Source organism: Mus caroli, unplaced genomic scaffold (assembly GCF_978045245.1).
Source record: "Mus caroli unplaced genomic scaffold, Mus_caroli_1 scaffold_7, whole genome shotgun sequence".
In the NCBI taxonomy this organism is placed as follows: Eukaryota; Metazoa; Chordata; class Mammalia; order Rodentia; family Muridae; genus Mus; species Mus caroli.
In genome coordinates, this window is record NW_028227262.1 from 492,652 (window position 1) to 516,785 (window position 24,134).

Here is a 24,134-nt window from a genome sequence, read left to right on the forward strand (position 1 = left end):
GAACCAGGAAGCATAAATACTCCCCATCCCAAGTACAATCCAGCTAAAACGGTAAGAGAAGTCATTTCAAGGGTTCCGGAAGATTATTGGAGGGTACGATAGAAGCTAAGGGTCAATTACCCAGGTTGTTATTTACCCTGCCTCATTTGTGTGTGTGTTGAGATGGAGTCTCACTAGGTACAGAGGCTCATCTCCAACTCCGGATCCTCCTGCCTCAGTCACAAGAGTGCTGGAATTATAGATGTGAGTCACCACGTCCAGCCGGGGACTAGGATCTTAAAATGGTTTAAGCATCTGCATGACAGTTTAAAAATACGGTACAGACGTTGTGGGAAATGACCTCAGCGTGCTGTCTCCCTTTTTCAAAGCTACGTTATTGTTTAGGTTGGGTTGGGCGACATCCTCTCTGGAAGATACGATCCTGCTCTGCGGCTCGCGCTCGAACCGACTGTTGGGGGCTGCGCCGTGCAAGAGAGGTTTCCTCGCTCTTACCGCGGGCGGGCACGCACCCAGACGCGCCCCCGATCCTCCGAGCTCACTGGTGCGCGCCCCGAACCGCGCGCCACCGAGCTCTGCGGGCGCTCCCGTCGCGCAGCGCGGTTCAGTTGACCCGCGGGCGCCAGACGCTGCGCTCCGGCGGGCGCAGCCGCGGCGGCGCGGGCCTCCCTAGCTGACACTCCCCCTGCGCGCCCCTCCCCCGCCGCGGCGGAATCCCGCCCGCCCTCCGGTCCGCGCGCGAGCCCGAGGCCGCTTCCCCGGTACCAGCGTCTAGAAGGATCCCGGCCGCGGCGATTGCGCGGCCATGGGCGCGCCGGGGTCGTCCTAGGGTCGCGGCGGAGACCGCAGTCCGAGCGGCGCGGTGGCCTCCTCCGCGAGGGAAGCCTGCGACGCTTCTCAGCGAGGCTTCTCATCGGTTCACGCCGGAGAGCCTCCTCCGCGAACCCCAGCGACGGTCGCACCGGCAGCGCGGCGGGATGAGCGGTAGCAGCGCGGCGCCGGGCCCGGGCTCGGGGTCCTCCCCGGCCGCCTGTCGCTTCGCGCACTACTTCGTGCTGTGCGGGATCGATGCGGACAGCGGGCTGGAGCCCGACGAGCTGGCGGGTAAGGCCGGGCTGGCTTTGGAGGCGCTAGGGAGGCGAGGTGCGGGCTCCAGACAAAAAGTCGGCGGCTATAGCCGCGCTCCGGCTAGATGGGCACTCGTGGGCGACATAATGACATTGTTGTTAATTCCGCGCTCTGGCTAAGCCCCTGGGTGCTGGGTCCTCGTAACCCGTGCGGGTCCCCAGAGGGCCCGACCCTCCGCTGCTTGCGGGTGGCTCATGGCGCGCGGGACCGGGCTGTGCAGTGGTTCGTGAAGTTTGGCCCTGGCGGCCGATGCGGTGGTCGGCAGCTCCATGAAGGAGTCGGGACCGCGGGGCTACGGTGAGGTCCGCTCGGGCAGGAGGCCCAGCGGGATCGACCCGGACCGCTCTGGGTTGGCGCCACCCCTCCCCCTGGTTCTGCGATGAGAGTCACCCTTTGGAATCCTGTGGATTTGGCAGTGCCAGTGCCGCGAGCTAGCGAGGACCTTTGGACGCTTGGGTTGCGGCCTGATGCTTTGTTGATACCCCTGCCTGGTTTCTGAGTTGATGTAGTTGGACAATCCTCCCCAAGAGGGGCGCGCCGTGAGTCACCGCCGAGGTGTCACTGGAGGAGCATGGCCCCCATTTGACGGGTTTGGTGACGCAGTGCGGGACTGAGCTGGGGAATGTACCCTGGGAACCCGGGCAGTTGAAGGATGATAGGGACCGGGGAATGTGAAATGTAGAAAGCAGGCCGGGGGAAATAACTGACTGAATTTTTCATTCCGCTTTCCTCTGTGGAATCTGAATTGTGATTTTTTTTTTTTTTTTTTTTTTTTTGTAAGGGTGAGACACATAACGCCTACCACCAGAACTTTATCTGTGTCAGTGCTAAACACTTAGGTCATAGCCTTTCAAAGCAGCTTTTTTGGAATATAGCATCCCTGGTTGATTGCACTAGTATAGATTTTTTCTCTCTTCCTTTGAGGAAAGGGCTGGGAAGAATGTATTAAATAATAAATGATAGTAAACAAAACGGGTCAGCCTTTACTAATACAGTCTCACGTCTTAATTGAGCATATTATTAAGTCAGCTTCACAGCAAAATGTTTTCAACAAAAACTAAGTATAGTTTTAGAGGAATAATGAAATACCAAGTTTTCCCTTTATGTATAATTATGTAATCCTACTGTTTCTTCAGCTAAGATTTCATGTACATGTTAAGAATAGTATGGTTAAGGGACATGACGTTTGCAGGGGGGTGTCTGCAACAGTGATTTTGGAGAAAGAGGTTTTTTTTGGGCTAGTAAAAATATATATTTTTCCAGGACTCCTCTAAACAACTAGGATTTCTTGGGCCTTCTATGGCAGGTGAATGATGAAAGAAAAAAGCCTGTATTTGCCCTTTTCATTCACCTCAGTCTTCAGAAAGCAGTATCTCCTATTGTTCTTTTGATTGTTCTTATTGTATTACTACTTAGAAGAGAAAGATTTTTGGGCCAGCAGAATACTCTGCTCAGTGAAAACATGCACTACTCTTGCTGAAGGAGGACCCAAGTCTGATTCTTAGCACCCAGATTAGGAGGTGTATAAGCACTTCTAGTTCTGGTTCTAAAGGAGCTGACACGCTTGGCCTCTGAGGGCATTTTCTCTAATACACACACACACACACACACACACACACACACACACACACTTAAAAAGTATAAAAATCTGGAAAAAAGATATTCTGTGCTAGTAATATAATGAAGGAATTGTTTTTAATTTTTTTAAATTTATTTTATCTTTATTATATGTAAGTACACTGTAGCTGTCTTCAGACACTCCAGAAGAGGGAGTCAGATCTCATTAAGGATGGTTGTGAGCCACCATGTGGTTGCTGGGATTTGAACTCAGGACCTTCGGAAGAGCAGTTGGGTGCTCTTACCCACTGAACCAGCTCACCAACCCTTTAATTTTTTTTTTTTTTTTAGATTTATCTTATGTGTATGAATGTTTATGTGCATGTCTGATGCCTTCAGCATTTAGAAGAGAGTGGAGGGTGTTAGATCGTCTGGAACTAGAATTAGGGGTGGTTGTGACCCCTGCATGCTAGGAATTTATAGATTTAAGGTTTAGGAATCATACAGCTATTTGGCAAGTGTTTCATTTTCTAAGCTAATTTCTTTTCAGTTCAACTTAACCTTTAAGGAAGTTTAAGTGGCTGGGATAACAAGATAAGATTTAAAAAAAAAAAGTTTCCTATCTCCTGTCTTAAGTGTATCCTTTTTCTGAATAAACAAACTTATCTATGTGATTTCATACTTGGCTTTACTTTTTGGTGCAATTGTTCACAAAAACAATGCCTGTGATCTCACAGTTTTTAAAAACATAGACATTGGTACCCCTGAGGTGATTATGTCAGCGTTATTTTGTTTGGATCTTCCCACTCCTGTCAGTACTTATTTCTTCATTGGTTCATTGACAGCCATACCTCCAAACCTTGAAAGTTTGTGTGCCAGAAAGAAACATCTTTTTAGTGGAAACACCAACAGGTCTTATTTATTGTGAATCATTTATAAACCATCTTGTTCCTGGTGGAAGGGATGAGTGGGAGACAGTGAAAGAGGGGCATATGGATAAAAATTGGTAGAAAACAAATCGTAAGACCCACTCTTCATTCCACGGATCTCTTTTGCTGATATTGACAATTCTTCTCTTTTTAGCTTGGAACACATTTACAGTTAGAGGAAGACAAATGGTGCAGAATTACCCAGACAAGTTCTGTAGACCTAAGATTTCTTTTGATCCCTTCTATTTTTTTGTTCGTTTACTAAGATGTTAAATTTAATTTCTCACCAGTGTGTATGTATATGCATGGGTATCCACAGAGACCAGAAGGTATTGGATTTCTTGGAGCTAGAATTACAGGCAGTTATGAGATGCCCAGTGTGAATGAACTAAACTAGGGTCTTCCAGAAGAGCAAAAGGTGCTCCTAACTGCTAAGCCATCTCTCCAATCATAACTACTTTTAGCCAGATAAATTTATATAACTCTGAGAATATAGGTATACAAACCAAACATTTACTGAAAAAAATCATAAGAAATTTTATTTCAAAAATCGTTCTTTAAGCTGGGCCGTGGTGGTGCACGCCTTTAATCCCAGCACTCGGAAGGCAGAGGCAGGCGGATTTCTGAGTTCGAGGCCAGCCTGGTCTACAAAGTGAGTTCCAGGACAGCCAGGGCTACACAGAGAAACCCTGTCTCGAAAAACAAAACAAAACAAAAAAACCAAAAAAAAAAAAAAAAAAAATAGTTCTTTGATATACATACAGTTTTACCATCTGCCGGGAATGAAAATATATTTGCATATGAATGAGACAAATATATGGCCTTATTTTTTTTGTAAAGAATTAAATTTTGGCAGAATATTTGATATTGCAGGAGATGGGTGGCAATTTCCGAGTTGACTGCTATTTTGATTTTGTAATTGTCGGTGCTACTACTACTCTACATGACAAAAGTATATTAAGAACCATTTCAGAAATGTTAAATTTTGTCTTAATTTTAATAAAAAATTCCTTTCACATGTTTTTTGTTTGTTTTAAGTCAGAGTCTTATGATATAGATACTACATAGCCCGGCTATCCTGAAACTCACTATGAAAATCAGGCTGGCCTCAAACTCAGAGAGTTCTGCCTCTGCTGGGATCACAGGTGTTCACCAGCATGACTAGCCCTAGCTCCTTTGTTTATTTTCAGTTATGAGTCAGGGTCTCATAAATTGACCAGGCTGGGCTGGTACTCACTTGGTAACCCAGCTAGGTCTTGAATTTGTGATCCTCCTGCCTCAGCCTCCTGAGTAGCTGGATTACAGGCATGTACCACCAGGCCCAGAAAACTTCAAATGCACAATAAAACCTATAATTCATAGCTGTATATAGTAGGCATGACTATGATCCAGGTTGTTTGAGAGAACATTCATTAGTGTCTGGTGGCAAGACATCTTGTGCCTGGCAAAAATGTGATCATGTTCAAAACCAAGACTTCAGTGATATTGTACAGTAGAGCCAGAAACACTTCAATTCTTTATGCATTTGATCTTTAAATTAATTTCTAGTTGTTGCATGCTCATAATCCTTTTAGTGTTTACTCCATTTTTGTGACTCCCCTCTTCACATTTTATGTGACTGTTGATAGGGTTATGACTTAAAATTTAGGTAGCAGAGCTCCGTAGAATAACCAAAGGTATGACTGCCTGCCAAGGGAGACTCAGTCAATTGTAGAGTCTCCTTTAGAATTATGAAGCCTGTTTAATGAAAGTGTAACAAAATTATGTTTGCTTTTGAAGTTAAATCTCATTTAAGCAGCAGTAAAAGTTTAGTGTTTTCTGAATGTGGACACAAGGCCATTAAATAGACATATCTTATTGAATCATTAGGGGATAGAGACCTTGGAATGCAATGTCTGTTGACATGTATACACACATTACAATAATACATAATACAAGCAGTATTTATTTCTGTGCCTTATGGAACTCATTAGAAAAGATCAGGTGACAACTTCCTGAAAGTCTTTGAAGGGACACCTGAAGCACTAGTGTATGTTTGAGAGATTACTCAAGTACGGGTAAAGTAATTTTAATTTTCTTGCTCTTAATAATAAAGTATTAATATTAAAAGGTTGCATAAGTGATTTCTTGCTTTTGTAAATCCAACTGACTATCCTTTAACGCCTCTAAAATAATGAGATAGTCTACTTTCTAGTGTGAAAACGACTTTGCACTCCATTCCCCTGTTCCCTGACCTTTGTTCTTTAACCCTGCTGCTATGTAATGAGATTATGAGCCTTTGAGTTTCTCTCCAGCCTGCTCAGATCTCCTTGCACAACATAAAACTTTAGCTTTCCTTAAAAAGCTGTTTTTAGAAATGAAGAAACAACTCAGATTTAAGTGTGGATATGATTTTTGTTTTTTGTTTTGTCTTTTTTGTTTTTTTTTGAGACAGCCCTGGCTGTCCTGGAACTCACTCTGTAGACCATGCTGGCCTCGAACTCAGAAATCCGCCTGCCTCTGCCTTCCGAGTGCTGGGATTAAAGGCGTGCACCACCACTGCCTGGCCAGATATGAGTTTTATAAACAATTAATTATTCTTTAAAAAGTTTTTTCTTCCTTAATGTCCAAAGTATGTATTTAATTATATTTTTAGTAGAACCTTTAATTTTTTTATCTGTGTATGACTTAATATGCCTTCCCCCTTTGTGAATAAAATGTTATTGGAAAGTTTCATAGAATAAAATTGCTTAGGGCTGGCCAGATGGCTCCAGCGGGTAAGAGCACTGACTGCTCTTTCAAAGGTCCTGAGTTCAAATCCCAGTAATCACATGATGGCTCACAACCAGCCATAATGAGGTCTGATGTCCTCTTCTGGTGTGTCTGAAGACAGCTACAGTGTTCTTATTTATAATAGTGAATGAGTCTTTGAGCCAGAGCCAGCAGGGACTGAGTGAGCGGGGCCGACCAGAGCAAGAAGAGGTCTTAAAATTCAGTTCCCAACTACCACATGAAGGCTCACAACCATCTGTACAGCTGTAGTGTACTCATATACATAAAATAAATAAATATTTTAAAACAAAACAAAAAATCCTTTAAAATAAAATAAAATTGCTTGTTTAGGAAACGGCTAAAACTTAGAGCTTTCTTGGGTAAGGAGCTCAGGAGAGACTCCACACTGCTGATTTTCATAGTTGTCCTTTTAGACGTGGGAACTTGGCGTCTGGATTGAAAGAGTATAATACATGACCAGTAAATTGCTTATGGTCAAAGAAAATCACTGTTTTAATCTTTCTGTAATGAGCGACTTGGACTTTATCTAAATTCTCGAAAATAGATTAAGAAAAAAAAAACAAAGGAATTCCAAAGATGAACTTATTAGTAATAGCATATTAGTTGTTATCTGTTAGTTATTAATAAGCTGCTTTTTGGAGATTAGGTAAAATTAGTGATGCAAGCTCTATAATGACCTGAGTTCCGTCCCCTAGAAATGAAAGGTGAGAACAAACTCCACAGAGTTGTGCTCTTGCCGTCACAGGTGCATCATCATCATCATCAACAACAACAATACACACACACACACACACAATCATAATAGTCATAAAACAACAGCCACACACACACACACAAACACACACAATCATAATAGTCGTAAAAGAGTTTTAACTCAGCAGGAAAAGCACCTACCTGCTTCTAAGCCTGATGACCTGAGACCACATTATAGAAGGAGAGAACCAAACCAAACCTGGAAAGCCGTCCGTCCTCTGACTTCCACAAATGCCTTGGCTTTGATGTTCTTTCAGGTCAATCAGTGTAAAAATTTAAAAAACAAGAGTTTGAAGATACTCTGTGTTTTTTTATTTTGCATTCTACCTCAGATTTATCTAGAAAACGGAGCATCTTTTTGTTCCATTTGTTTGTTTGTTTGTTTGTGTGTTTGTTTGTTTAGAGGGTCTCATGTATCCAATGCTGACCTCAGAACTCACTGAATAGATAAGGAGATGACTTTTAAGTCTTGATCCTCTTGCCTTTCAAGTGCTGGGACTATAAGAGTATGCCACCACCGTACCCAGTATATCTCAGTAATTTTAATAGAAATTCCTGAGGACTGTCTGTTTTAAATACTGTCTGAAAGATTTATAAAATGAAACTTGTAGACTTTAGTTCTCATGGCACTTTCTTATTTTACCAAGAGTAAAGATAAATACAGTAGTTGGTTTGAAATGACAAAGGGCAGTAAGTGCTTTGTTATTTTTAAAGAATTGTGAGTTGTCCATTTGAACAGTAATATGCACTCAGATCTAAAACTAGAGTGTATATCAGACAGCTTTAAGGAAATAACCACCACCTGTTATTCCACAGAGACAGAATGTAAAATAAAAATAGAACTTCTCATTTCCGGTTTTTAACTGGAAGCCAGAGTGACCACATGATTGCTGCTAAATGAACTGAACATTAATTAAAAAAAAAAACTGAGTAATATTTTAAAATTTATTTTTAAAGATTTTATGCCTGTGCATATTATATATGAAGCATATCCTGCTCAAATCCTTCTACCCTCTGAACTTTTTTGTCCTATCACTCATTTTTTTTTTAAGATTTATTTATTTATTATATGTAAGTACACTGTAGCTGTCTTCAGATACTCCAGAAGAGGGCATCAGATTTCATTATGGACGGTTGTGAGCCACCATGTGGTTGCTGGGATTTGAACTCAGGACCTTTGGAAGAACAGTCGGCGCTCTTAACCACTGAGCCATCTTGCCAGCCCTGTCCTATCACTCATTATTAGTCACCTTTGTTCCTCGGTTAACTTCTGTGTTCTTTCTTTCTTTCATTTTGTTTTGTTTTCTGAGATATTGTCTTTCTATGTAGCCTTGGCTGTTCTGAAACTTCCTATATAGACCTGGGACTCCCAGATCCACCTACTGTGCTCTCTGAGTGCAGGAGCTAAAGTCATGTACACCACACCTGGCCTGATACTTCTATCTTCATGTGAGATAAAGCAGCTGCTTTAAGTATCCACATGAAAACCCAGGAATGAAAACGAGAGAAAACACACAATGCTTGTCTTTCTGAAATTGGCACAATTTACTTAATTATAATAATTTCTAGTTGCATCAGCAAAATATTTTATCCAAATTGTTACTATTTAATCTGGCATGTGATATTTGTAAAGATCTCAACATATAGTCCTATTGGTTCAAAGAATAACTAGCTATATAATGAAGTTCCCCTTCAGTAAACACTGTCAGAGAACTCAAAACCCTGGTGCTTGCAATACATTTTGATTCCTTTCAGAATCCCTCCATACCATCAGTAATTAAACTATAATAGGAAAAGAAAGAATAACTTTGAATCTTGAGAACGTAACATTAAAATAATCTACTCTTTAGTTGTTCTTTTTTTTTTTTTTCCTCTAATGGAAAGGAGAAAGGAAAACACTACAATAAATTAAGTGGGAAGACAGCAAAGCTTAGTGAGCCGAAGAGGCAACTCGGTGACAACTCTGGATCTCTGTCCTGCTGGCCTGTGAGACTTCTCTGTATCACTCAGCAAAATCATGATGTTCAGAGGTTACAAGAAACTTGTGAAGAAAACGTAGCTGTCTTCCTTATATGTTGCTTTAGACAATATTTGAGGAGGCTGGACCGCCCAACAACAGCAGCAGTTTCCTTCCTAAGTCTCAAGATAAGGTTATGTAAACATTCCATGGTCACCCCTGGGCACTGACTCTAGAATGTCTGCAGCTTCCCTTTACATGTAGCAGGAGTAATAAGAACAGAGACAATTTTTTTTATTTTCTTTCTTTTTTTAAAAATATTTTATTAGGTATTTTCCTCATTTACATTTCCAATGCTATCCCAAAAGTCCCCCATACCCTCCCCCCCACTCCCCTACCCACCCACTCCCACTTTTTGGCCCTGGCATTCCCCTGTATTGGGGCATATAAAGTTTGCAAGTCCAATGGGCCTCTCTTTCCAGTGATTGCTGACTAGGCCATCTTTTGATACATATGCAGCTAGAGACAAGAGCTCTGGGGTATTGGTTAGTTCATAATGTTGTTCCACCTATAGGGTTGCAGATCCCTTTAGCTCCTTGGGTACTTTCTCTAGCTCCTCCATTGGGAGCCCTGTGATCCATCCAGTAGCTGACTGTGAGCATCCACTTCTGTGTTTGCTAGGCCCTGGCATAGTCTCACAAGAGAGAGCTATATCTGGGTCCTTTCAGCAAAATCTTGCTAGTGTGTGCAGTGGTGTCAGCGTTTGGAAGCTGATTATGGGATGGATCCCCGGATATGGCAGTCTCTAGATGGTCCATCCTTTCGTCACAGCTCCAAACTTTGTCTCTGTAACTCCTTCCATGGGTGTTTTGTTCCCAATTCTAAGAAGGGGCAAAGTGTCCACACTTTGGTCTTCGTTCTTCTTGAGTTTCATGCGTTTAACAAATTGTATCTTATATCTTGGTTATCCTAAGTTTCTGGGCTAATATCCACTTATCAGTGAGTACATATTGTGTGAGTTCCTTTGTGATTGGGTTACCTCACTCAGGATGATGCCCTCCAGGTCCATCCATTTGCCTAGGAATTTCATAAATTCATTCTTTTTAATAGCTGAGTAGTACTCCATTGTGTAAATATACCACATTTTCTGTATCCATTCCTCTGTTGAGGGGCATCTGGGTTCTTTCCAGCTTCTGGCTATTATAAATAAGGCTGCTATGAACATAGTGGAGCATGTGTCCTTCTTACCGGTTGGAACATCTTCTGGATATATGCCCAGGAGAGGTATTGCTGGATCCTCCGGTAGTACTATGTCCAATTTTCTGAGGAACCGCCAGAGACAATGTTTTGATTTGCTCTTTTTTTCTGATCCCTTCTGAGAACGACTTTCCTAAAACACAATATGAGTTTCAAATGAAACATCACCAGAAAACAAACAAACAAACAAACAAAACCCTACAACTTTGTATACTGGTCTCGAAATGTAACTTAAAGACATTCAAAAGTAATTAAAAATTTAAAAAGTTCATTAGTCATAATAAACTTAGGCAAAGATAAATGTTTATAATTTTCAATTAACTTCTCAGTTTACTGAAAATTAATAGATTTTTAAAAATTATTTTATCTATTTAATGTGTATAGGTATTTTGTCTGCATGTATGTCTGTACACCACTCACATGCCTGATCCCCTGCAACTGGAGTTACAGATAATTGTGACATGCCATGTGGGTACTGGGAGTGGAATTTGGATCTTTTGGAAGAATAGCCAGTGCCCACAACTACTGAGCCACTCTAGCGCTGGAGATTTTTTTGAAGGCAGGTCTCACTTAGTATAGAGCATGGAACTCATTTTGTAAACCAGATTATTCTCAAACTCCTAGAGCACTAGGATTAAGTATGTGTACTGTCACACCTGACATAGAATATGGCTTGTGTTAGTAAAGTAGTGCCTTCTAAGATCTGTTGTTTACTTATTTATTTTGAATAAATGAAACAAAACTCCTAGAAGAAAAAAAAATACCGTAGAAAAGAGAACTGGACATGAATAGTTCCAGTCCTTGGAGGGCTTGAGGTAGGAGGCTCAAGACCAGCCTCTCCTACAGAATGATTTTGAAGCCATACTATAAATGTGAGACACTGTCTCAAAAGAAGTAAACTAGAGAGGGTGGAGGGAAGCAAAGAGAAAATGAACACAGAGTGGTTAGCTTCTATTTAGAGAGGTTGTATTTGCATTTTTTTCTGAAATTAACTCTGCGTCAGGTTTTAGTTTTGGGCATTGTAGACGTGGTATGTATCAGGGAGGAAGTTTGAGATGGTACATATTGAGGTCCTTTTTGTTTTGCGATAGTACTAATATACAGACACTCTTTAATTTCTTTCCTCTTTTAATATTTTTTCTTCCTTTATAGCAAGGAGAATTAGAATGATTTTCTTCACATAGTCTTGATAGTATTGGTTATCTGTGTTCATGTACATATATATGAAAGCAAGTGATAGGCCTAGAATTTGGTTGTAGAAGTTAAGCCCTGGTGAATTCAGTTGCTTTTGTATCTGGAATGTAGGATAGTGTATAGGAAGAGGCAGAAAAGGTAGGTAGGAACCAATGTTTTCGGGGAAGAGTAGCTTTGGCTTCTGATGGCTAAGCAGAATTGATTTGCATATATACAGCTGCTGTTCTTGGCAAGTAATGTTTATTTCAAACTACTTTGTAGTTGTTGGACTTTATTTATTTATTTATTTATTTATTTATGTTTTTTGAGACAGGGTTTCTCTGTGAATCCCTATCTGTCCTGGAACTCATGCAGGTGGGTCTCAAACTCAGAGATTCACCTGCCTCTGACTCCTTGACTTGGATTAAAGGCATGTAAGCTTTAATTAAGCTAGCTTGCTTGCTTGCTCACTCTCTCTCTCTCTCTCTCTCTTCCTTTCTTCTTTCTTTCTTTCTTTCTTTCTTTCTTTCTTTCTTTCTTTCTTTCTTTCTTTCTTTCTTTCTTGATTCTTCTCTCATACCTTTCCCAACCCCACACCCTCCTCCAGATCCACTGCTCCTCCATTTCACCTCAAAATAAAAATAGGCCTCCCAGGGAAATCAGTTGAACATGGCATAACATGTGTGCCAGTAAGACTAGGCACAAATCCTGGTATCAAAGCTGAAGAGGCAACCCAGTAGGAGAGAAAGGGTTCCAAGAGCAGGCAAAGTAGACACCACCCTCTCCCAGGGTTAGAGGGAGAATGCCTAGAGATTCTTATGTCTGTTGTTGCTTTTGTATAAGTACTTGGACTCGGGTTTTGAAAAGCAATTAGGCACGTATGATTTGTTCTGTTTAGTTTTTAGTTTATAATGATTTTACTTGAAATAAAAGTGATGATAGTATTTGCCTTTAAAAATGAAAAGGAGAAAGAGAAAGAATAGGGTATTAATGGGGAAAAACTGGAAAGTGCTTGATAATTATGTAAGGAAAAACATTTGGCTTTGGTCAGAATTTTAGTTTTTAGTCAGCTTCAGGTAAACCTATCTGGCATACTTTTTCATCATTCTGAAATATTCATGGGCTCCCACAGTCCCTGCCTTGTTTCCATTAGATTCTTACGTGCTCTCATGTTCCAGGGCTGCTAAGGATTCGCGGTGGGTTGTCTTGCTTTGTTTTCATGCTGCTTCCAATATAACCGATGGGAAGTAGACACTCAAGGAAAAGTTTGGCTGTCTAATTTCTCTTGGCAAACTAAGCTGTGGGACAAACTAAATGACATAGTTTTTCAGAATGGGGAACAATGACCAAAATAATCATCATAGTTTACTATGCCTTAAGATACATAGAATACTTAAACATCTCTGAATGAATCTCTTCTGATCATTAAATAACACCCCTCTTTACTTTACCTGCTGTATACAAGATGATCTCTAGCACTACAAGAAAAGAATAAATAAATGAATAAATAATGTTACATCCGGTCCTCAAGGAGTACATCTGTAATTCAAAACATACATACTATTCTTTTATCTGTGAACAATTAGCCATTCATATTTGTCACTTAGACTTCTGGAGAATAATGAAGTAGGGCTGTCCAGGTGTATTAATTTACTTCCAATTACTTTTTAAAAGTTTTTATTTAAGTGTCTCTATGTGCGTATATGTACATGGGTGCAAGTGTCCATGGAGACCAGAAGTGGGTTGTCAGATCCCTGGAGCTGACATCATAGGTAGTTGTGAGCCAAAGTCCAACCCTCTAGAAGAATAATATAGGACCTTAGCCACTGAGCCCTCTCTCTAGCTCTCTGTCTTTTCACTGTCTAACCCTGAGGCCATTTAAAATAAACAGTTTAGTATAATGATTGTAAATATGGATTCTGGAGATGGAATACCTGAGATCAGATTTTAGTTCTGCCATTGCAAATTTTGTATTCTAAAATGTTGAATTAATTAATGGAATTTTAATGTGGTGGGTATTTTGCCTGTAGGTATACCTGTGCATCATTTATGTGCCTGATGCCTGCAGACGCCAGAATTGAGCACAGAACAAGTTACAGATGGTTGTGAGCTGTCATGTGGAGAATTGAACTTGGATCCTGTGGAAGAGTAGCCAGTGCTTTTATCTACTGAGCCATATCTTAAGCACATATACACATACACATAGCTTTTAAAAAGAAAAAAAGAAAGCAAAGTCTGAGAATGGACTGGGGTTTACCAGCTCAGGCTTTGCCATACTGAGGTCGTCAAAGTGAACAACAATCTGGAGACCAAGTACAGGTAGTATTTGACACAAGTGCAGCCTGATGTTTACAGAGAGAACACTGTAGGACATAGAGATTACTGTGGAAGATTAGCCTACCTCTGGACTGAAGATTACCTGATTTGTTCTTCTCATATAACAGTGTGTGTTGTTGGAGGGAGAAATGCTAACGTCAAGGCAGGGAGCAAGAGAGAGCACATCAGCTTAGGCTAAAGTATGGACTTTGATATCAGCAAGCCTCTGTCTAGGACCCTCTAGTGATGCTGAGCTGTGAGGGCTACCTGTCTAGCTACTAGATGGCTACCAGAAGGAACAATTCCAGCCTCACATTATTATGAACTTCTGGGCAAAGTTCAGTGTCTCCATTTACCCAGAGATGAACAAGAGGTTGGATAACATTGTCAGCCTCCATTGGAGAGCAGGAAACAGTAACACCTCAAAATAGCAGTCAAGTATCAGATCAACTCCCTAGTGAACAACTAACTGATTGGTTTAGGATATACATAGAAGCTAAGCTAAGTATCAAACTGATAACTATCAATTACTAGATGGCAAGGTTGTCAGTGCCAGTGGCCGCAAGCTTAGTATAAAACTGGCAAACATAAGTAAATAGTATACAATCATTTATTTAAACTTTGTGAATATAGCTACCTTCAGAATTTAAAGAAAAATTAATATTTTTATTATAAAGTGTGGGGAGGGCACATTTGTACATGTCACATGGGACAGTCAGAGGACAACTTTTGAGTCACTCTCTTCTTCCACTTTTATGTAGGTTCTGGGTATGGAACCCAGGTTATCAGGCCTGTAAGACAAGTGTTTTTTCACTACCAAACTTATGACCAAGGCAACTTATAGAAGAAAACATGTAATTGGGTTTGTGTTTCAGAGGGTTATAATCCATGATCATCATGATTGGGAGCATGACCTCAGATAGGAAGGCATGGCACTGGAGTGGTACCTGAGAGCTTACATCTGATCCACAAGTACACGGCAGAAATAGAGACTCCAGAATTTAATATATTATTTAATATTGTATGCTGGGACGTGAGAGTTGCTGTCATACAGGATGTTATGGTGCACTCTGTTATCACCACCCTTGAGGGTAGCAGAAGGAAGGTCATCTTCAGCTACATAAGAATTTTAAGGCCAGCCTGGGCTATATGAGACCTTGTATCAAACAAACACGGAAAATGATATTTCTGAGTATCATGTTAGACCTCCAGATTTAAAGTGCTTCAGCTTTGGGACTGGGGAGATTGAGAGCACTCAGTTTTCTTTACAGAAGACCCTGGTTAAACTCCCAGCACCAAGATTAGACCACACAGAACCACAAGGGTTCACAACCATCCTTGCAGATGGATTGGATGCTCTTTTCTGACGTCCATAGGCACCATGTGATGCACATGCCTATGATTCACATATTTATGTGCAGGCAAAGCACATAAAATGAATAAATTAAATAAAAAGATTCAAGTCAGGTGTGGTGGCACATAACTTTAATCCCAGCACTCCGGAGGCAGGAGCAGGCAGATCTCTTTGAGTTCGAGGCTAATCTGGTTTACAAAGCACAGCCAGGACAGCCAGGGCTGCTATACACAGAAATCCTGTCTCGGGGGGAAAAAAAGATTCACCTTTAAGGTGTTAACGTTTCAGAAGAACAGAAGAAACTCAGTTCTAAAACTAACTTTTTCAATTGAGAGAAACTTGGCCCTGGTATAGATGCTAGTTTTTGTTTTTTATTTTTTAAAATCTAGGTGTAGCTGCAGGTGGGGACTAGTAATTGTCACTTTGCAAATCTGTATTAACAGATAAAATTACGACTTCCTTGGCATTGAACCTTAGTTTCTTAACTCTAATTGCTGAAAAACTTGTGGCTGGATGATACAGACAGACCCATCTGTAAAGAGCATTTTAAAATAACTCTTCAACTCTTCATGCTTTGTTCCTACTCTAGCCATCTTTACTGTTTACCCCAGAAGTACCCTACAGGGTGTGGTAGTTACTTCTTTCGTGTTACTGTGTTATTTTGGGGTAGACAGTAATTCAGGACTTAGTCCTCTTCTTGTTGTGTGTGGGTTTGTTGTTTTCTCATTGCACCGGAGTATGACATAGCTTTCTGGAGCCTCAGCTATGGGCTGGGCAGAGGTTTTGTGATTGTAATCACATGCTGACAACACTGGGGATGTAAATTGGACTTCTGTGTGTTCTTACCACTCAGTTTATTTTTTAGTACATTAATGAGTACATTTTAGAGTTTCCATTTTTTATGGAATTATATCTTTTCCTTTAAATGCGTAATCAACATCACTTAAAATAAAACTTGAATAAAATATTGAAACTCAAAGTGAAACATAGATCGGTAGAGGAACAAACTTGAGGTTGCATCTGGTCTTCACACACATACATACATGCATCGACACACACATAGCCATGCCACACATACACATCCGTGAATCAACATACACACAGCCACACCACACATGTACATATGTGCACATGACACATACACAGCTACACTACACATGTACATATGTGCATATGACACACACATAGCCTTGCCACAGAATATTTGCATGAAATTGGTTTTTGAAGGTAATGCCATAATTAATTTTGAAATCCATAAGTTGGATGCTGATTTTCTTACAAATAAATTATTTCTATAAGTTCCCAAGTTAGTATATGAATAATAATTGGACAGGAAAAAAGTTCATTTGAAAACCTTAGCTTTTTTAGCCCTCACCTTTCTTACTCTCTAGCCTTCCTTCTCTCTTTCCCTTCCCCCCTCTCTCCTCGTGGCCATGGCCGGTCTCTCTCTTTTTCTACCTTCTCTCCTTTTTCTCTGCCTTTCTACAATAAAGCTCTAAAACCACACACAAAAAAGAATACCTTAATTTTTAAATTTATTTCCTTATTTTTATACTTTATTTAGTGTGTGGTGTGTAAATGGAGATCAGAGGACAGCCTGTGCAAGTCTGTTCTCTTCCGCCATGTGGTCCCCAGGGATAGGATCTAGGGCATCAGGTTTGGAGCAAGAGCCTTACATTTTCCCTCCTCCCCAAGTGTTTTGAGTCTTTTTACATATCGTTTGGACACTAATTTTTCCATATCTAGCTGAAAAAAGCCAAGAATCAGGTAGGAAAAGCATTTAGCAAACAGGGATATTTGTGTGGTACATCATGTAATGGGTTTTTTTTTTTTTTTGAGGGGGGTGATAAAATGTTTTCAAAATTAAGTTGCTGGTGTAGCTCAGTGAAAAAAACTAAAGATCACTGAATCATATATTTTTTAAAGGGTAAATATTAAAGTATGTGAGGTATATCTTAATAAAACTAATTATTAAAAACCTGTCAATTTGTACATGTATATCTGTTGCAGTTACTGACTTTCCAGTCATTTAATGGGAAATTGGGTGAACAAACATAAACAAATCAACAGAGAGCTCCTAGGTCTGGCTGTATTTTAGGGGATCTTGATGGCCTAGAAGTTGTTAAATGACGTACATTAAGGTAATAGCACTGAAAGATTGACTGAGTATTTTATTCTCATTCAAGATATATCACAAAGTGATTGTGATATCCTGGAAGGTGTAGGCTGAGCCCAGCAGGTGAGTAAGGGGGAAAACACACAAAACGTTTGATTTTTGAGGAATTTTGTCTTTAACAGAGAGTTAGAGAACTTTTTTGTTTGTTTTTTGAGATAGTGTCTTGCTGTGGATCCCAGGCTGGCCTCAGATTCATCACCCACTGCCTTAGCCTCCTAGCTTCCAAGATTCTAAGAGTATAATAATACCATGCATAGGTTCTATAAACATACTTTGTAGACACAGCTGCTTATGTTTATCTACTCTGGATATTGTTAAGCATGTTCTCTGTTTCTGGTACTTCAGAGTCATTCTACAGAAAATTTGTGCTATTTGAACTTGGATATTGGATAAATCAGGGAAAGCCATGCAGTGTTTAAACTTAAAATAGTAGCTCAGTAGCTATGCATATAGATTTATTAATAACTTTCCCATTTGCTACCTTCTGAAGTTAGTAACACATCCTTACTAGTCCCCTATATTCAGAAAGATGTACAATGTTGACATCTATTTTCTTCTAATACCTACTTACAAGTTATTTTCATCCAAGTGTCATAAGCAAAAACTCTTCACATAGATTTTTACACAACTTTGTTTTAATCTATTTTCTGAACAGCTCTGTTACTGAGCCTTGCTCTAAGGTTTCTGGCACGAGTTTAATGCTGATTAGCCCCCAATCAATACTAGGGCAATAAAGAATAAACAAAACTGGTTTGTACACAATCCAGCCACAGTTGTTGAAGCTATCTCACATGAAAGATCATATATATATATATATTTTTTTTACCAAGATGAGGTTAAATTAGCATAGCATGAACAGGAGAAAAGAAAGGGGAAAGGGAGGTAGAGGACAGGCTGTATCAGTCAATTATGATGAAGTAGAGTTATTAAATAATGTATCTGAATCTAATGGGATTGAAAGGTTGAGCGAATACTTTATTCAGGTGATCTTATGTCACTTTGGAGTGAGAAGATAATATTATCCTGAAGGCATAACTAAAAGTCAAGTGGAAAATGTTTGCTAATAATCCTAGAAAAATGAGACATTTGAATAATACTTCAACACTCAGAGATGACATTTTAGATATTATTCTTGACCTGTTATGTTTTGAGAATGGGCCTGATATAACGGCGTAAGAGGGACATTTGATGGAATAGAACTCTGTCTTTGAGTTTCTGGAGACTTCAAGCCACATTTGAAGACCCAGTTTAGAGTCTCTTATATGCCGAATAGAAGCATCACCTGTTAATAAAAAAAGCCCATGGCCGGGCTGGTGAGATGGCTCAGTGGGTAAGAGCACCCGACTGCTCTTCCAAAGGTGGCTAACAACCATCCGTAACGAGATCTGGCGCCCTCTTCTGGAGTGTCTGAAGACAGCTACAGTGTACTTACATATAATAAATAAATAAATCTTTAAAAAAGAAAAAAAAAAGATTCACACCTTTAAAAAAAAAAAAAAAAAAAAGCCGGGCGTGGTGGCGCACGCCTTTAATCCCAGCACTTGGGAGGCAGAGGCAGGCGGATTTCTGAGTTCGAGGCCAGCCTGGTCTACAAAGTGAGCTCCAGGACAGCCAGGGCTATACAGAGAAACCCTGTCTCGAAAAACCAAAAAAAAAAAAAAAAAAAAAAAAAGCCCATGGCCAATAAAGAGCTGAAGTAGAATTAGAAGGTGGGACATCCGGTAGAGAAAGAGAGAGGAATTCTGGGAAAGAGTCAGGTGGAAAAGGTTCGCTCTGAAACTCTGGAGACAGTCTCATGAAACTGAAGATGACTAACCATGTAGAAGACATAGAGTAGTTTCAACGGGTTACATAAGTAATGGGCTAGTTGGGGAATAAGCTGAAGCTTATTAATAAATGGCCTAAGCATTTACTAATAAATTATTAGTCTCAGAATCGTGTTAGTCTGGGTTTGCTGCAAAGAGGAGGGTGGAAAAGCTTGTAGCTACAACCCAGAATTTTTTTTCATTTATTTATTTATTTACTTTACATTCCAATATCAGCACACCCTCCTCCTAGTTCCCTCACACACACACACACCTCCTTTCCCGACTCCCTCTTCCCCTTCTTCTGTGAAAAAGGGGAAGGCTCCTCTGGGTATCACTCCACCCTGGCACATCAAGTCCCTGCAGGACTAAACACATCCTCTCTTACTGAGGCATGATAAGGCATCCCAGTTAGGGGAACAGGATCCAGAGACAGACAACAGAGTCAGGGATAGCCTCCACTTCAGTTGTTGGGGACCCACATGAAAACCAAGCTGTGCATCTGCTATGTATATCTGGTGGGGGAGGGGAACTAGTCTAGTCCATGCTCTCTCTTTGGTTGGTGGTTCAGTCTCTGGGAGCCTCCCAAGGGTCCGGGTTATTTGACTCTGTTGGTCTCCTGTGGAGTCCCTAACCTCCGATAACCTAGACTTCTAACTCCTACAATACAAGGTGGAGTTGAGGGATGGAAGCCCTATTTGGATTTCTTAGTTTTTACCTAGTGTTTCTTTTCTCTTGGAGGATCATCCTGCTATTTTGCATTTAGTTGTCAAATCTTCTGAAGCTCCTCTTTGCTGTGACAGTTTCTCAGGCTTTGTTGTTTCTGGTTTCTTTGATAGTTTTGGAGAGTACTTACCAGGTATAAACTACTCCTCTTGAAATGTGATGTTTTACTAATGAGACTAGATTTATGGAGTTATATGTCCAGAGCATTATTTGATCTTATTAGGAAGTATCAAACCATCTCTCACACTGGCAGTGACTGAGAGCTCTTGTCATTCAACAATTTTGTTAGCATTTTGGAAGAGTAGTTTTTGGGCCACACCCATTATAGTAGATAGCATTGCTCACAATATAATTTATACAAGTTTTATCATCATACTTTGTTAACTTAGTTTTATCACCATACTTTAACTTTCTGTTGACATTTCTCTGAAATTAACCTTGAACAGTATGTGCTTTTCTTCCATATAGATAACTGAAACAGATAACTAGTATTTATTGTGTTAAAATTACTCGTGTTCTTTGCTTGTAAGCTACATATTATTGATGTTAAGCTGTGTGCTTGACCTGATTGTCTCTAATTTAATTGCTTTTGTTTAATTTTTTTAATTCTCTTTTTCCATTCTTCAATATCATTTTTGTTTGTTTTTGCTTTGTTCATAAAGATTTTTGTTTCTATTACATTATGTAGTTTTGTACCAATGGCTAGAAGCAGATCGTCATGGCAAGAGCCAAGATACTGCAAATACAACTTCAGGTAAAAATAGTTTAAAAATGAATTGGGGTATTAGAATCATAATTTTAATTCACCCCACATCCTAATATAAATGTTTCTTAAATTTGTTTAGACAAAATTATAGATGATACTTATATTTTGTTCTCTCATCTGCATCTTAATTTTCATAAAGACCTCTTTTGCTTCAAGCCTTGAAAAAATTGTATTTACCAGTCTAAGGTGTCTTGGCATGTATTTTATATTTTCTTGAAGGAGAGATTTGATTACAGCTTAAATTTAGTAGATTACGTGGCAATATTGTTTGAAATTAGGGCTGTATATAATTATAGCAAAGATATTAACATTGTAACTGTCTTTTGGCAGTGGTAAAAATTTAATATAGGGCCTTACAAGTAAATAAATACTTGAAGAAATTTACAGTCCTTATTTGTTTGAGGACTGTATTTAAAAAGTGAATTTTAATTTAAGGATGTTTATATACAATTTCTGTTTCATGCAAATCCAAAATCCCAAACCCAGTCATTTTTCCTGATTAGTCCTAGCAATAAATTCTGAGTTAATGACATATAAAAATGTGAATTCAAAATGAAAAGAGTAGGTTGGTCTCCTAGTTTCTAGGTCCCTAAGGTAATTCTGGGACTTTTTTTCCCCTCTCCCACAGATGTTAGTAAGAATAGAATAGCTACATTCACTCATTTCTAAATTCTTACCAGTGGCATCAGATTCTTTCCCTAATTTATTTCAAAAAAATATTTGCCAAGACATCTGTAATACAGCAGTGATCTTTCTTTTTGCTCTTTTTTTTTTTTAAACAGTATAAGAGAACTGGTGATGGTGTTATTAGTAGCTGGAGTGGTGATAGAGTTAACAGTGATAGTGGTGGTGTTACCAAGGTAGAAGTGTTAATAGTGGCATAAGTAATAACAGTGGTGGTGGTGGTGATGGTGGTGGTGGTGGTGGTGGTGGTGGTGGTGGTGGTGGTGGTGATAGAGGATACACATTGTTGTATATGTTTTGTGGTTTTGTGAAATTGTGTGTGGAGGTAAATAGGTTGTACCTTAAGAAGGTTGGACTTCCACAGGCAACAGAACAATTATATTAAAAATGGCATTGTAATGACTTCTCTGATTTATTTTCTATCCCATTTATAACTTGATATCTGAATGAAGATGTTGCTATTTTAACCATGCACAGGCAGGAATTCACTAAAAGGTAAGTATTACAAATAGATTTATCCTGGGCTATATGCTGTTTTTCTGTTCCTGTGGTATTTTGCATTTTACTTATTATAGATAAAAGTAGTAATTTCTGTCTCTTAGATTGTGGGCCAAAGAGAGGGTTTCTTAGAGTTCTGCTATGGCAATAGCTAAGTCAGTAGCATAGGGCTTTTTGTTTGTTTTGTTTTTTTGAGACAAAGTTTCTCTATTTAGTCCTGTGTGTCCTGGAACTCACTATGTAGACCAGGCTGCCCTTAAACTCACAGAGGTCCTCCTGCCTCTACTTAACAAGTGCTGTGATTAAAGGTATACACTACCATGCCCAGCCGAGTAGCACAAATTTTTAGAACTATAGGAACTTTTTCTTGTGTATTTATTTATTTATGGACATAGAGTAAAGTGAAATCTAATCTCTTTTTTAAGCAAGAAACATAAATTATCTTAGTGTTCACACGAACTCAAGTATCAGCTTAAGAGAATCATTTATCCAGAAGTGAACAGTTTTGAATTCTGAATCTTGTGACTCTCTGTCACACTAACTCATGGACAGTTTAATATTTATCTACGCGACTTTTGGTCATAGGTAACTCTAGTAGCAATGTATAAAAATTGATGAATTTGTTAAAGGAGCATTTGTCTGTTTATTTATTGAAAAGAAGCTCAACTCTGTAGCTCAGGCTGGCCTCAGTGATCCTCATGCCTATGCCTCTCAACGGCTTAGATTACAGACATGAGAAACCACACCTAGTTTTAGGATATCTTTAACAGTTTCTCTCCTGGAAGTGAAAGCTCTCAACTCTTAGAATACGGAGCTACAGACTAGAAAGATACAGAGCTATGGTACTTAGCTAACCAAATCAGGAGACTCCAAAGGAAAAAGATCATTTGTCAAGGACACCAATTGAAAGCCATAGTTTAGTTGCTTTCCCCAAATATATTTAAATTAAGTTCCTAAATATCTAATATTGTAGTTTCCAGCAAGATTTTAGTGTGTAATATTTCCCTTCTGTGATTTTTAACTTTTTTTACTCAATTCAAAGTAAAGTTAGTATATGTCTATTCATATTTTTACCCCAAGTGTAAATTGAGTCATGTCTAGCAAAATGGCAGTGTCACTTCTAAGTCTGATTGCATTGTGATACTTTTAATTGTGCAAATACTGGTAAATTACACTGATATCTCTTTATAACTGTAGTACTTAATTAGAATTTAAAGTAGAACTTAAAAAGTAAGTTCCAGAGCCAGAGCTGTATAATAGCATAGTTTCAAAAAAAAAAGAAAAGAAAAGAAAGAAAGAAAGAAAGAAAGAAAGAAAGAAAGAAAGGAAAGGAAAAGGAAAGGAAGAGGCAGAAAGAAAGAAAAAAGAAAAATGAAACAAAGAGAAAAAAGAAAAACAGAAAATTATGAAATTTCTTTGAGTTCTTCTAACCCCTTGATACCAACTATTTGACACTGGATGTTTTAAAACAGATCCTTCAGAATCAAGCTAATTTATAAAACTAAGGTATTTGAGAGTAATAAGTCTTATGAAAATTAATTTGGTCAAGGAAATGAAAAACAAATTTGACTACTTCTTACAGAATTTTTGTTGCGGGTGGTGGTTTTGAGACAGGGTTTCTCTGTATATCCCTAGCCTTCCTGGAACTCACTCTGTAGACCAGGCTGGCCTTGAACTCAGAGATTCACCTGCCTCTGCCTCCCAAGTAGTGGGATTAGAGTTTTGTGCTACCACCACCCATCATGAATTTTATATATCTATATGTAGATATATGTATGTATGTACATATGTATATGTAAATATACATATATAATATAAACTATCTAAAGATTTGACAGGTGATAACTTGGGCATAGAATTACTCATTTCTTTAAAAAGTTAATGTGTTTAGTGGACTTTACCATTAGACAGCCCAACAATGGTGTTTCTGATATTGCTGATTCAGTCACTGGAAACCTGTATCTGTATGCCAGTTTTGTGGCAATGTAAATAAAACTGCCTCCTCTGCATTGGGTTTGTGTGTAAATTTTCAGTCTCGTAACCTTTAGTTTAAATTACTTCAGTGAAATGTTTTTATATAACTTTTTAATCACCATATGTTGATGTGGGTATAGTAATTACATGACACCAATGATATTAGTGGTTTTTTTTTAAGTTTCTAACCGCAGGTTTCTTTTTCTTTGACTTTTATTTTTTTACATTTTGTTTATTGTTTGTTTGTTTGTTTGTTTTTGAGACAAGATCTTACTGTATAACCTTGACTAGATTGAAATGGGACTCACTTTA

The 24,134-nt window shown here is 39.1% G+C and overlaps 1 protein-coding gene across 4 annotated transcripts in view; it reads left to right on the forward strand.

Moving 5' to 3' along the window:
* The first annotated feature begins 607 nt into the window (after positions 1-607).
* Positions 608-24,134, forward strand: part of Dennd5b (DENN domain containing 5B) — a 116,534-nt gene continuing 93,007 nt past the window's right edge. For 2 of the 4 annotated variants that reach the window (XR_015047537.1, XM_029478754.2), the window contains exons 1-3: positions 608-1,101; positions 20,589-20,654; positions 21,828-21,845. Coding sequence is in view for 3 of the 4 variants with exons in the window: in XM_029478754.2 (XP_029334614.1) it covers positions 975-1,101; positions 20,589-20,654; positions 21,828-21,845 (211 nt within the window). In the remaining variant the exon portion in view is untranslated. The remainder of the gene's footprint in view (positions 1,102-20,588; positions 20,655-21,827; positions 21,846-24,134) is intronic. The other 2 variants (XM_021165869.3, XM_021165870.3) reach the window with 2 other exon arrangements.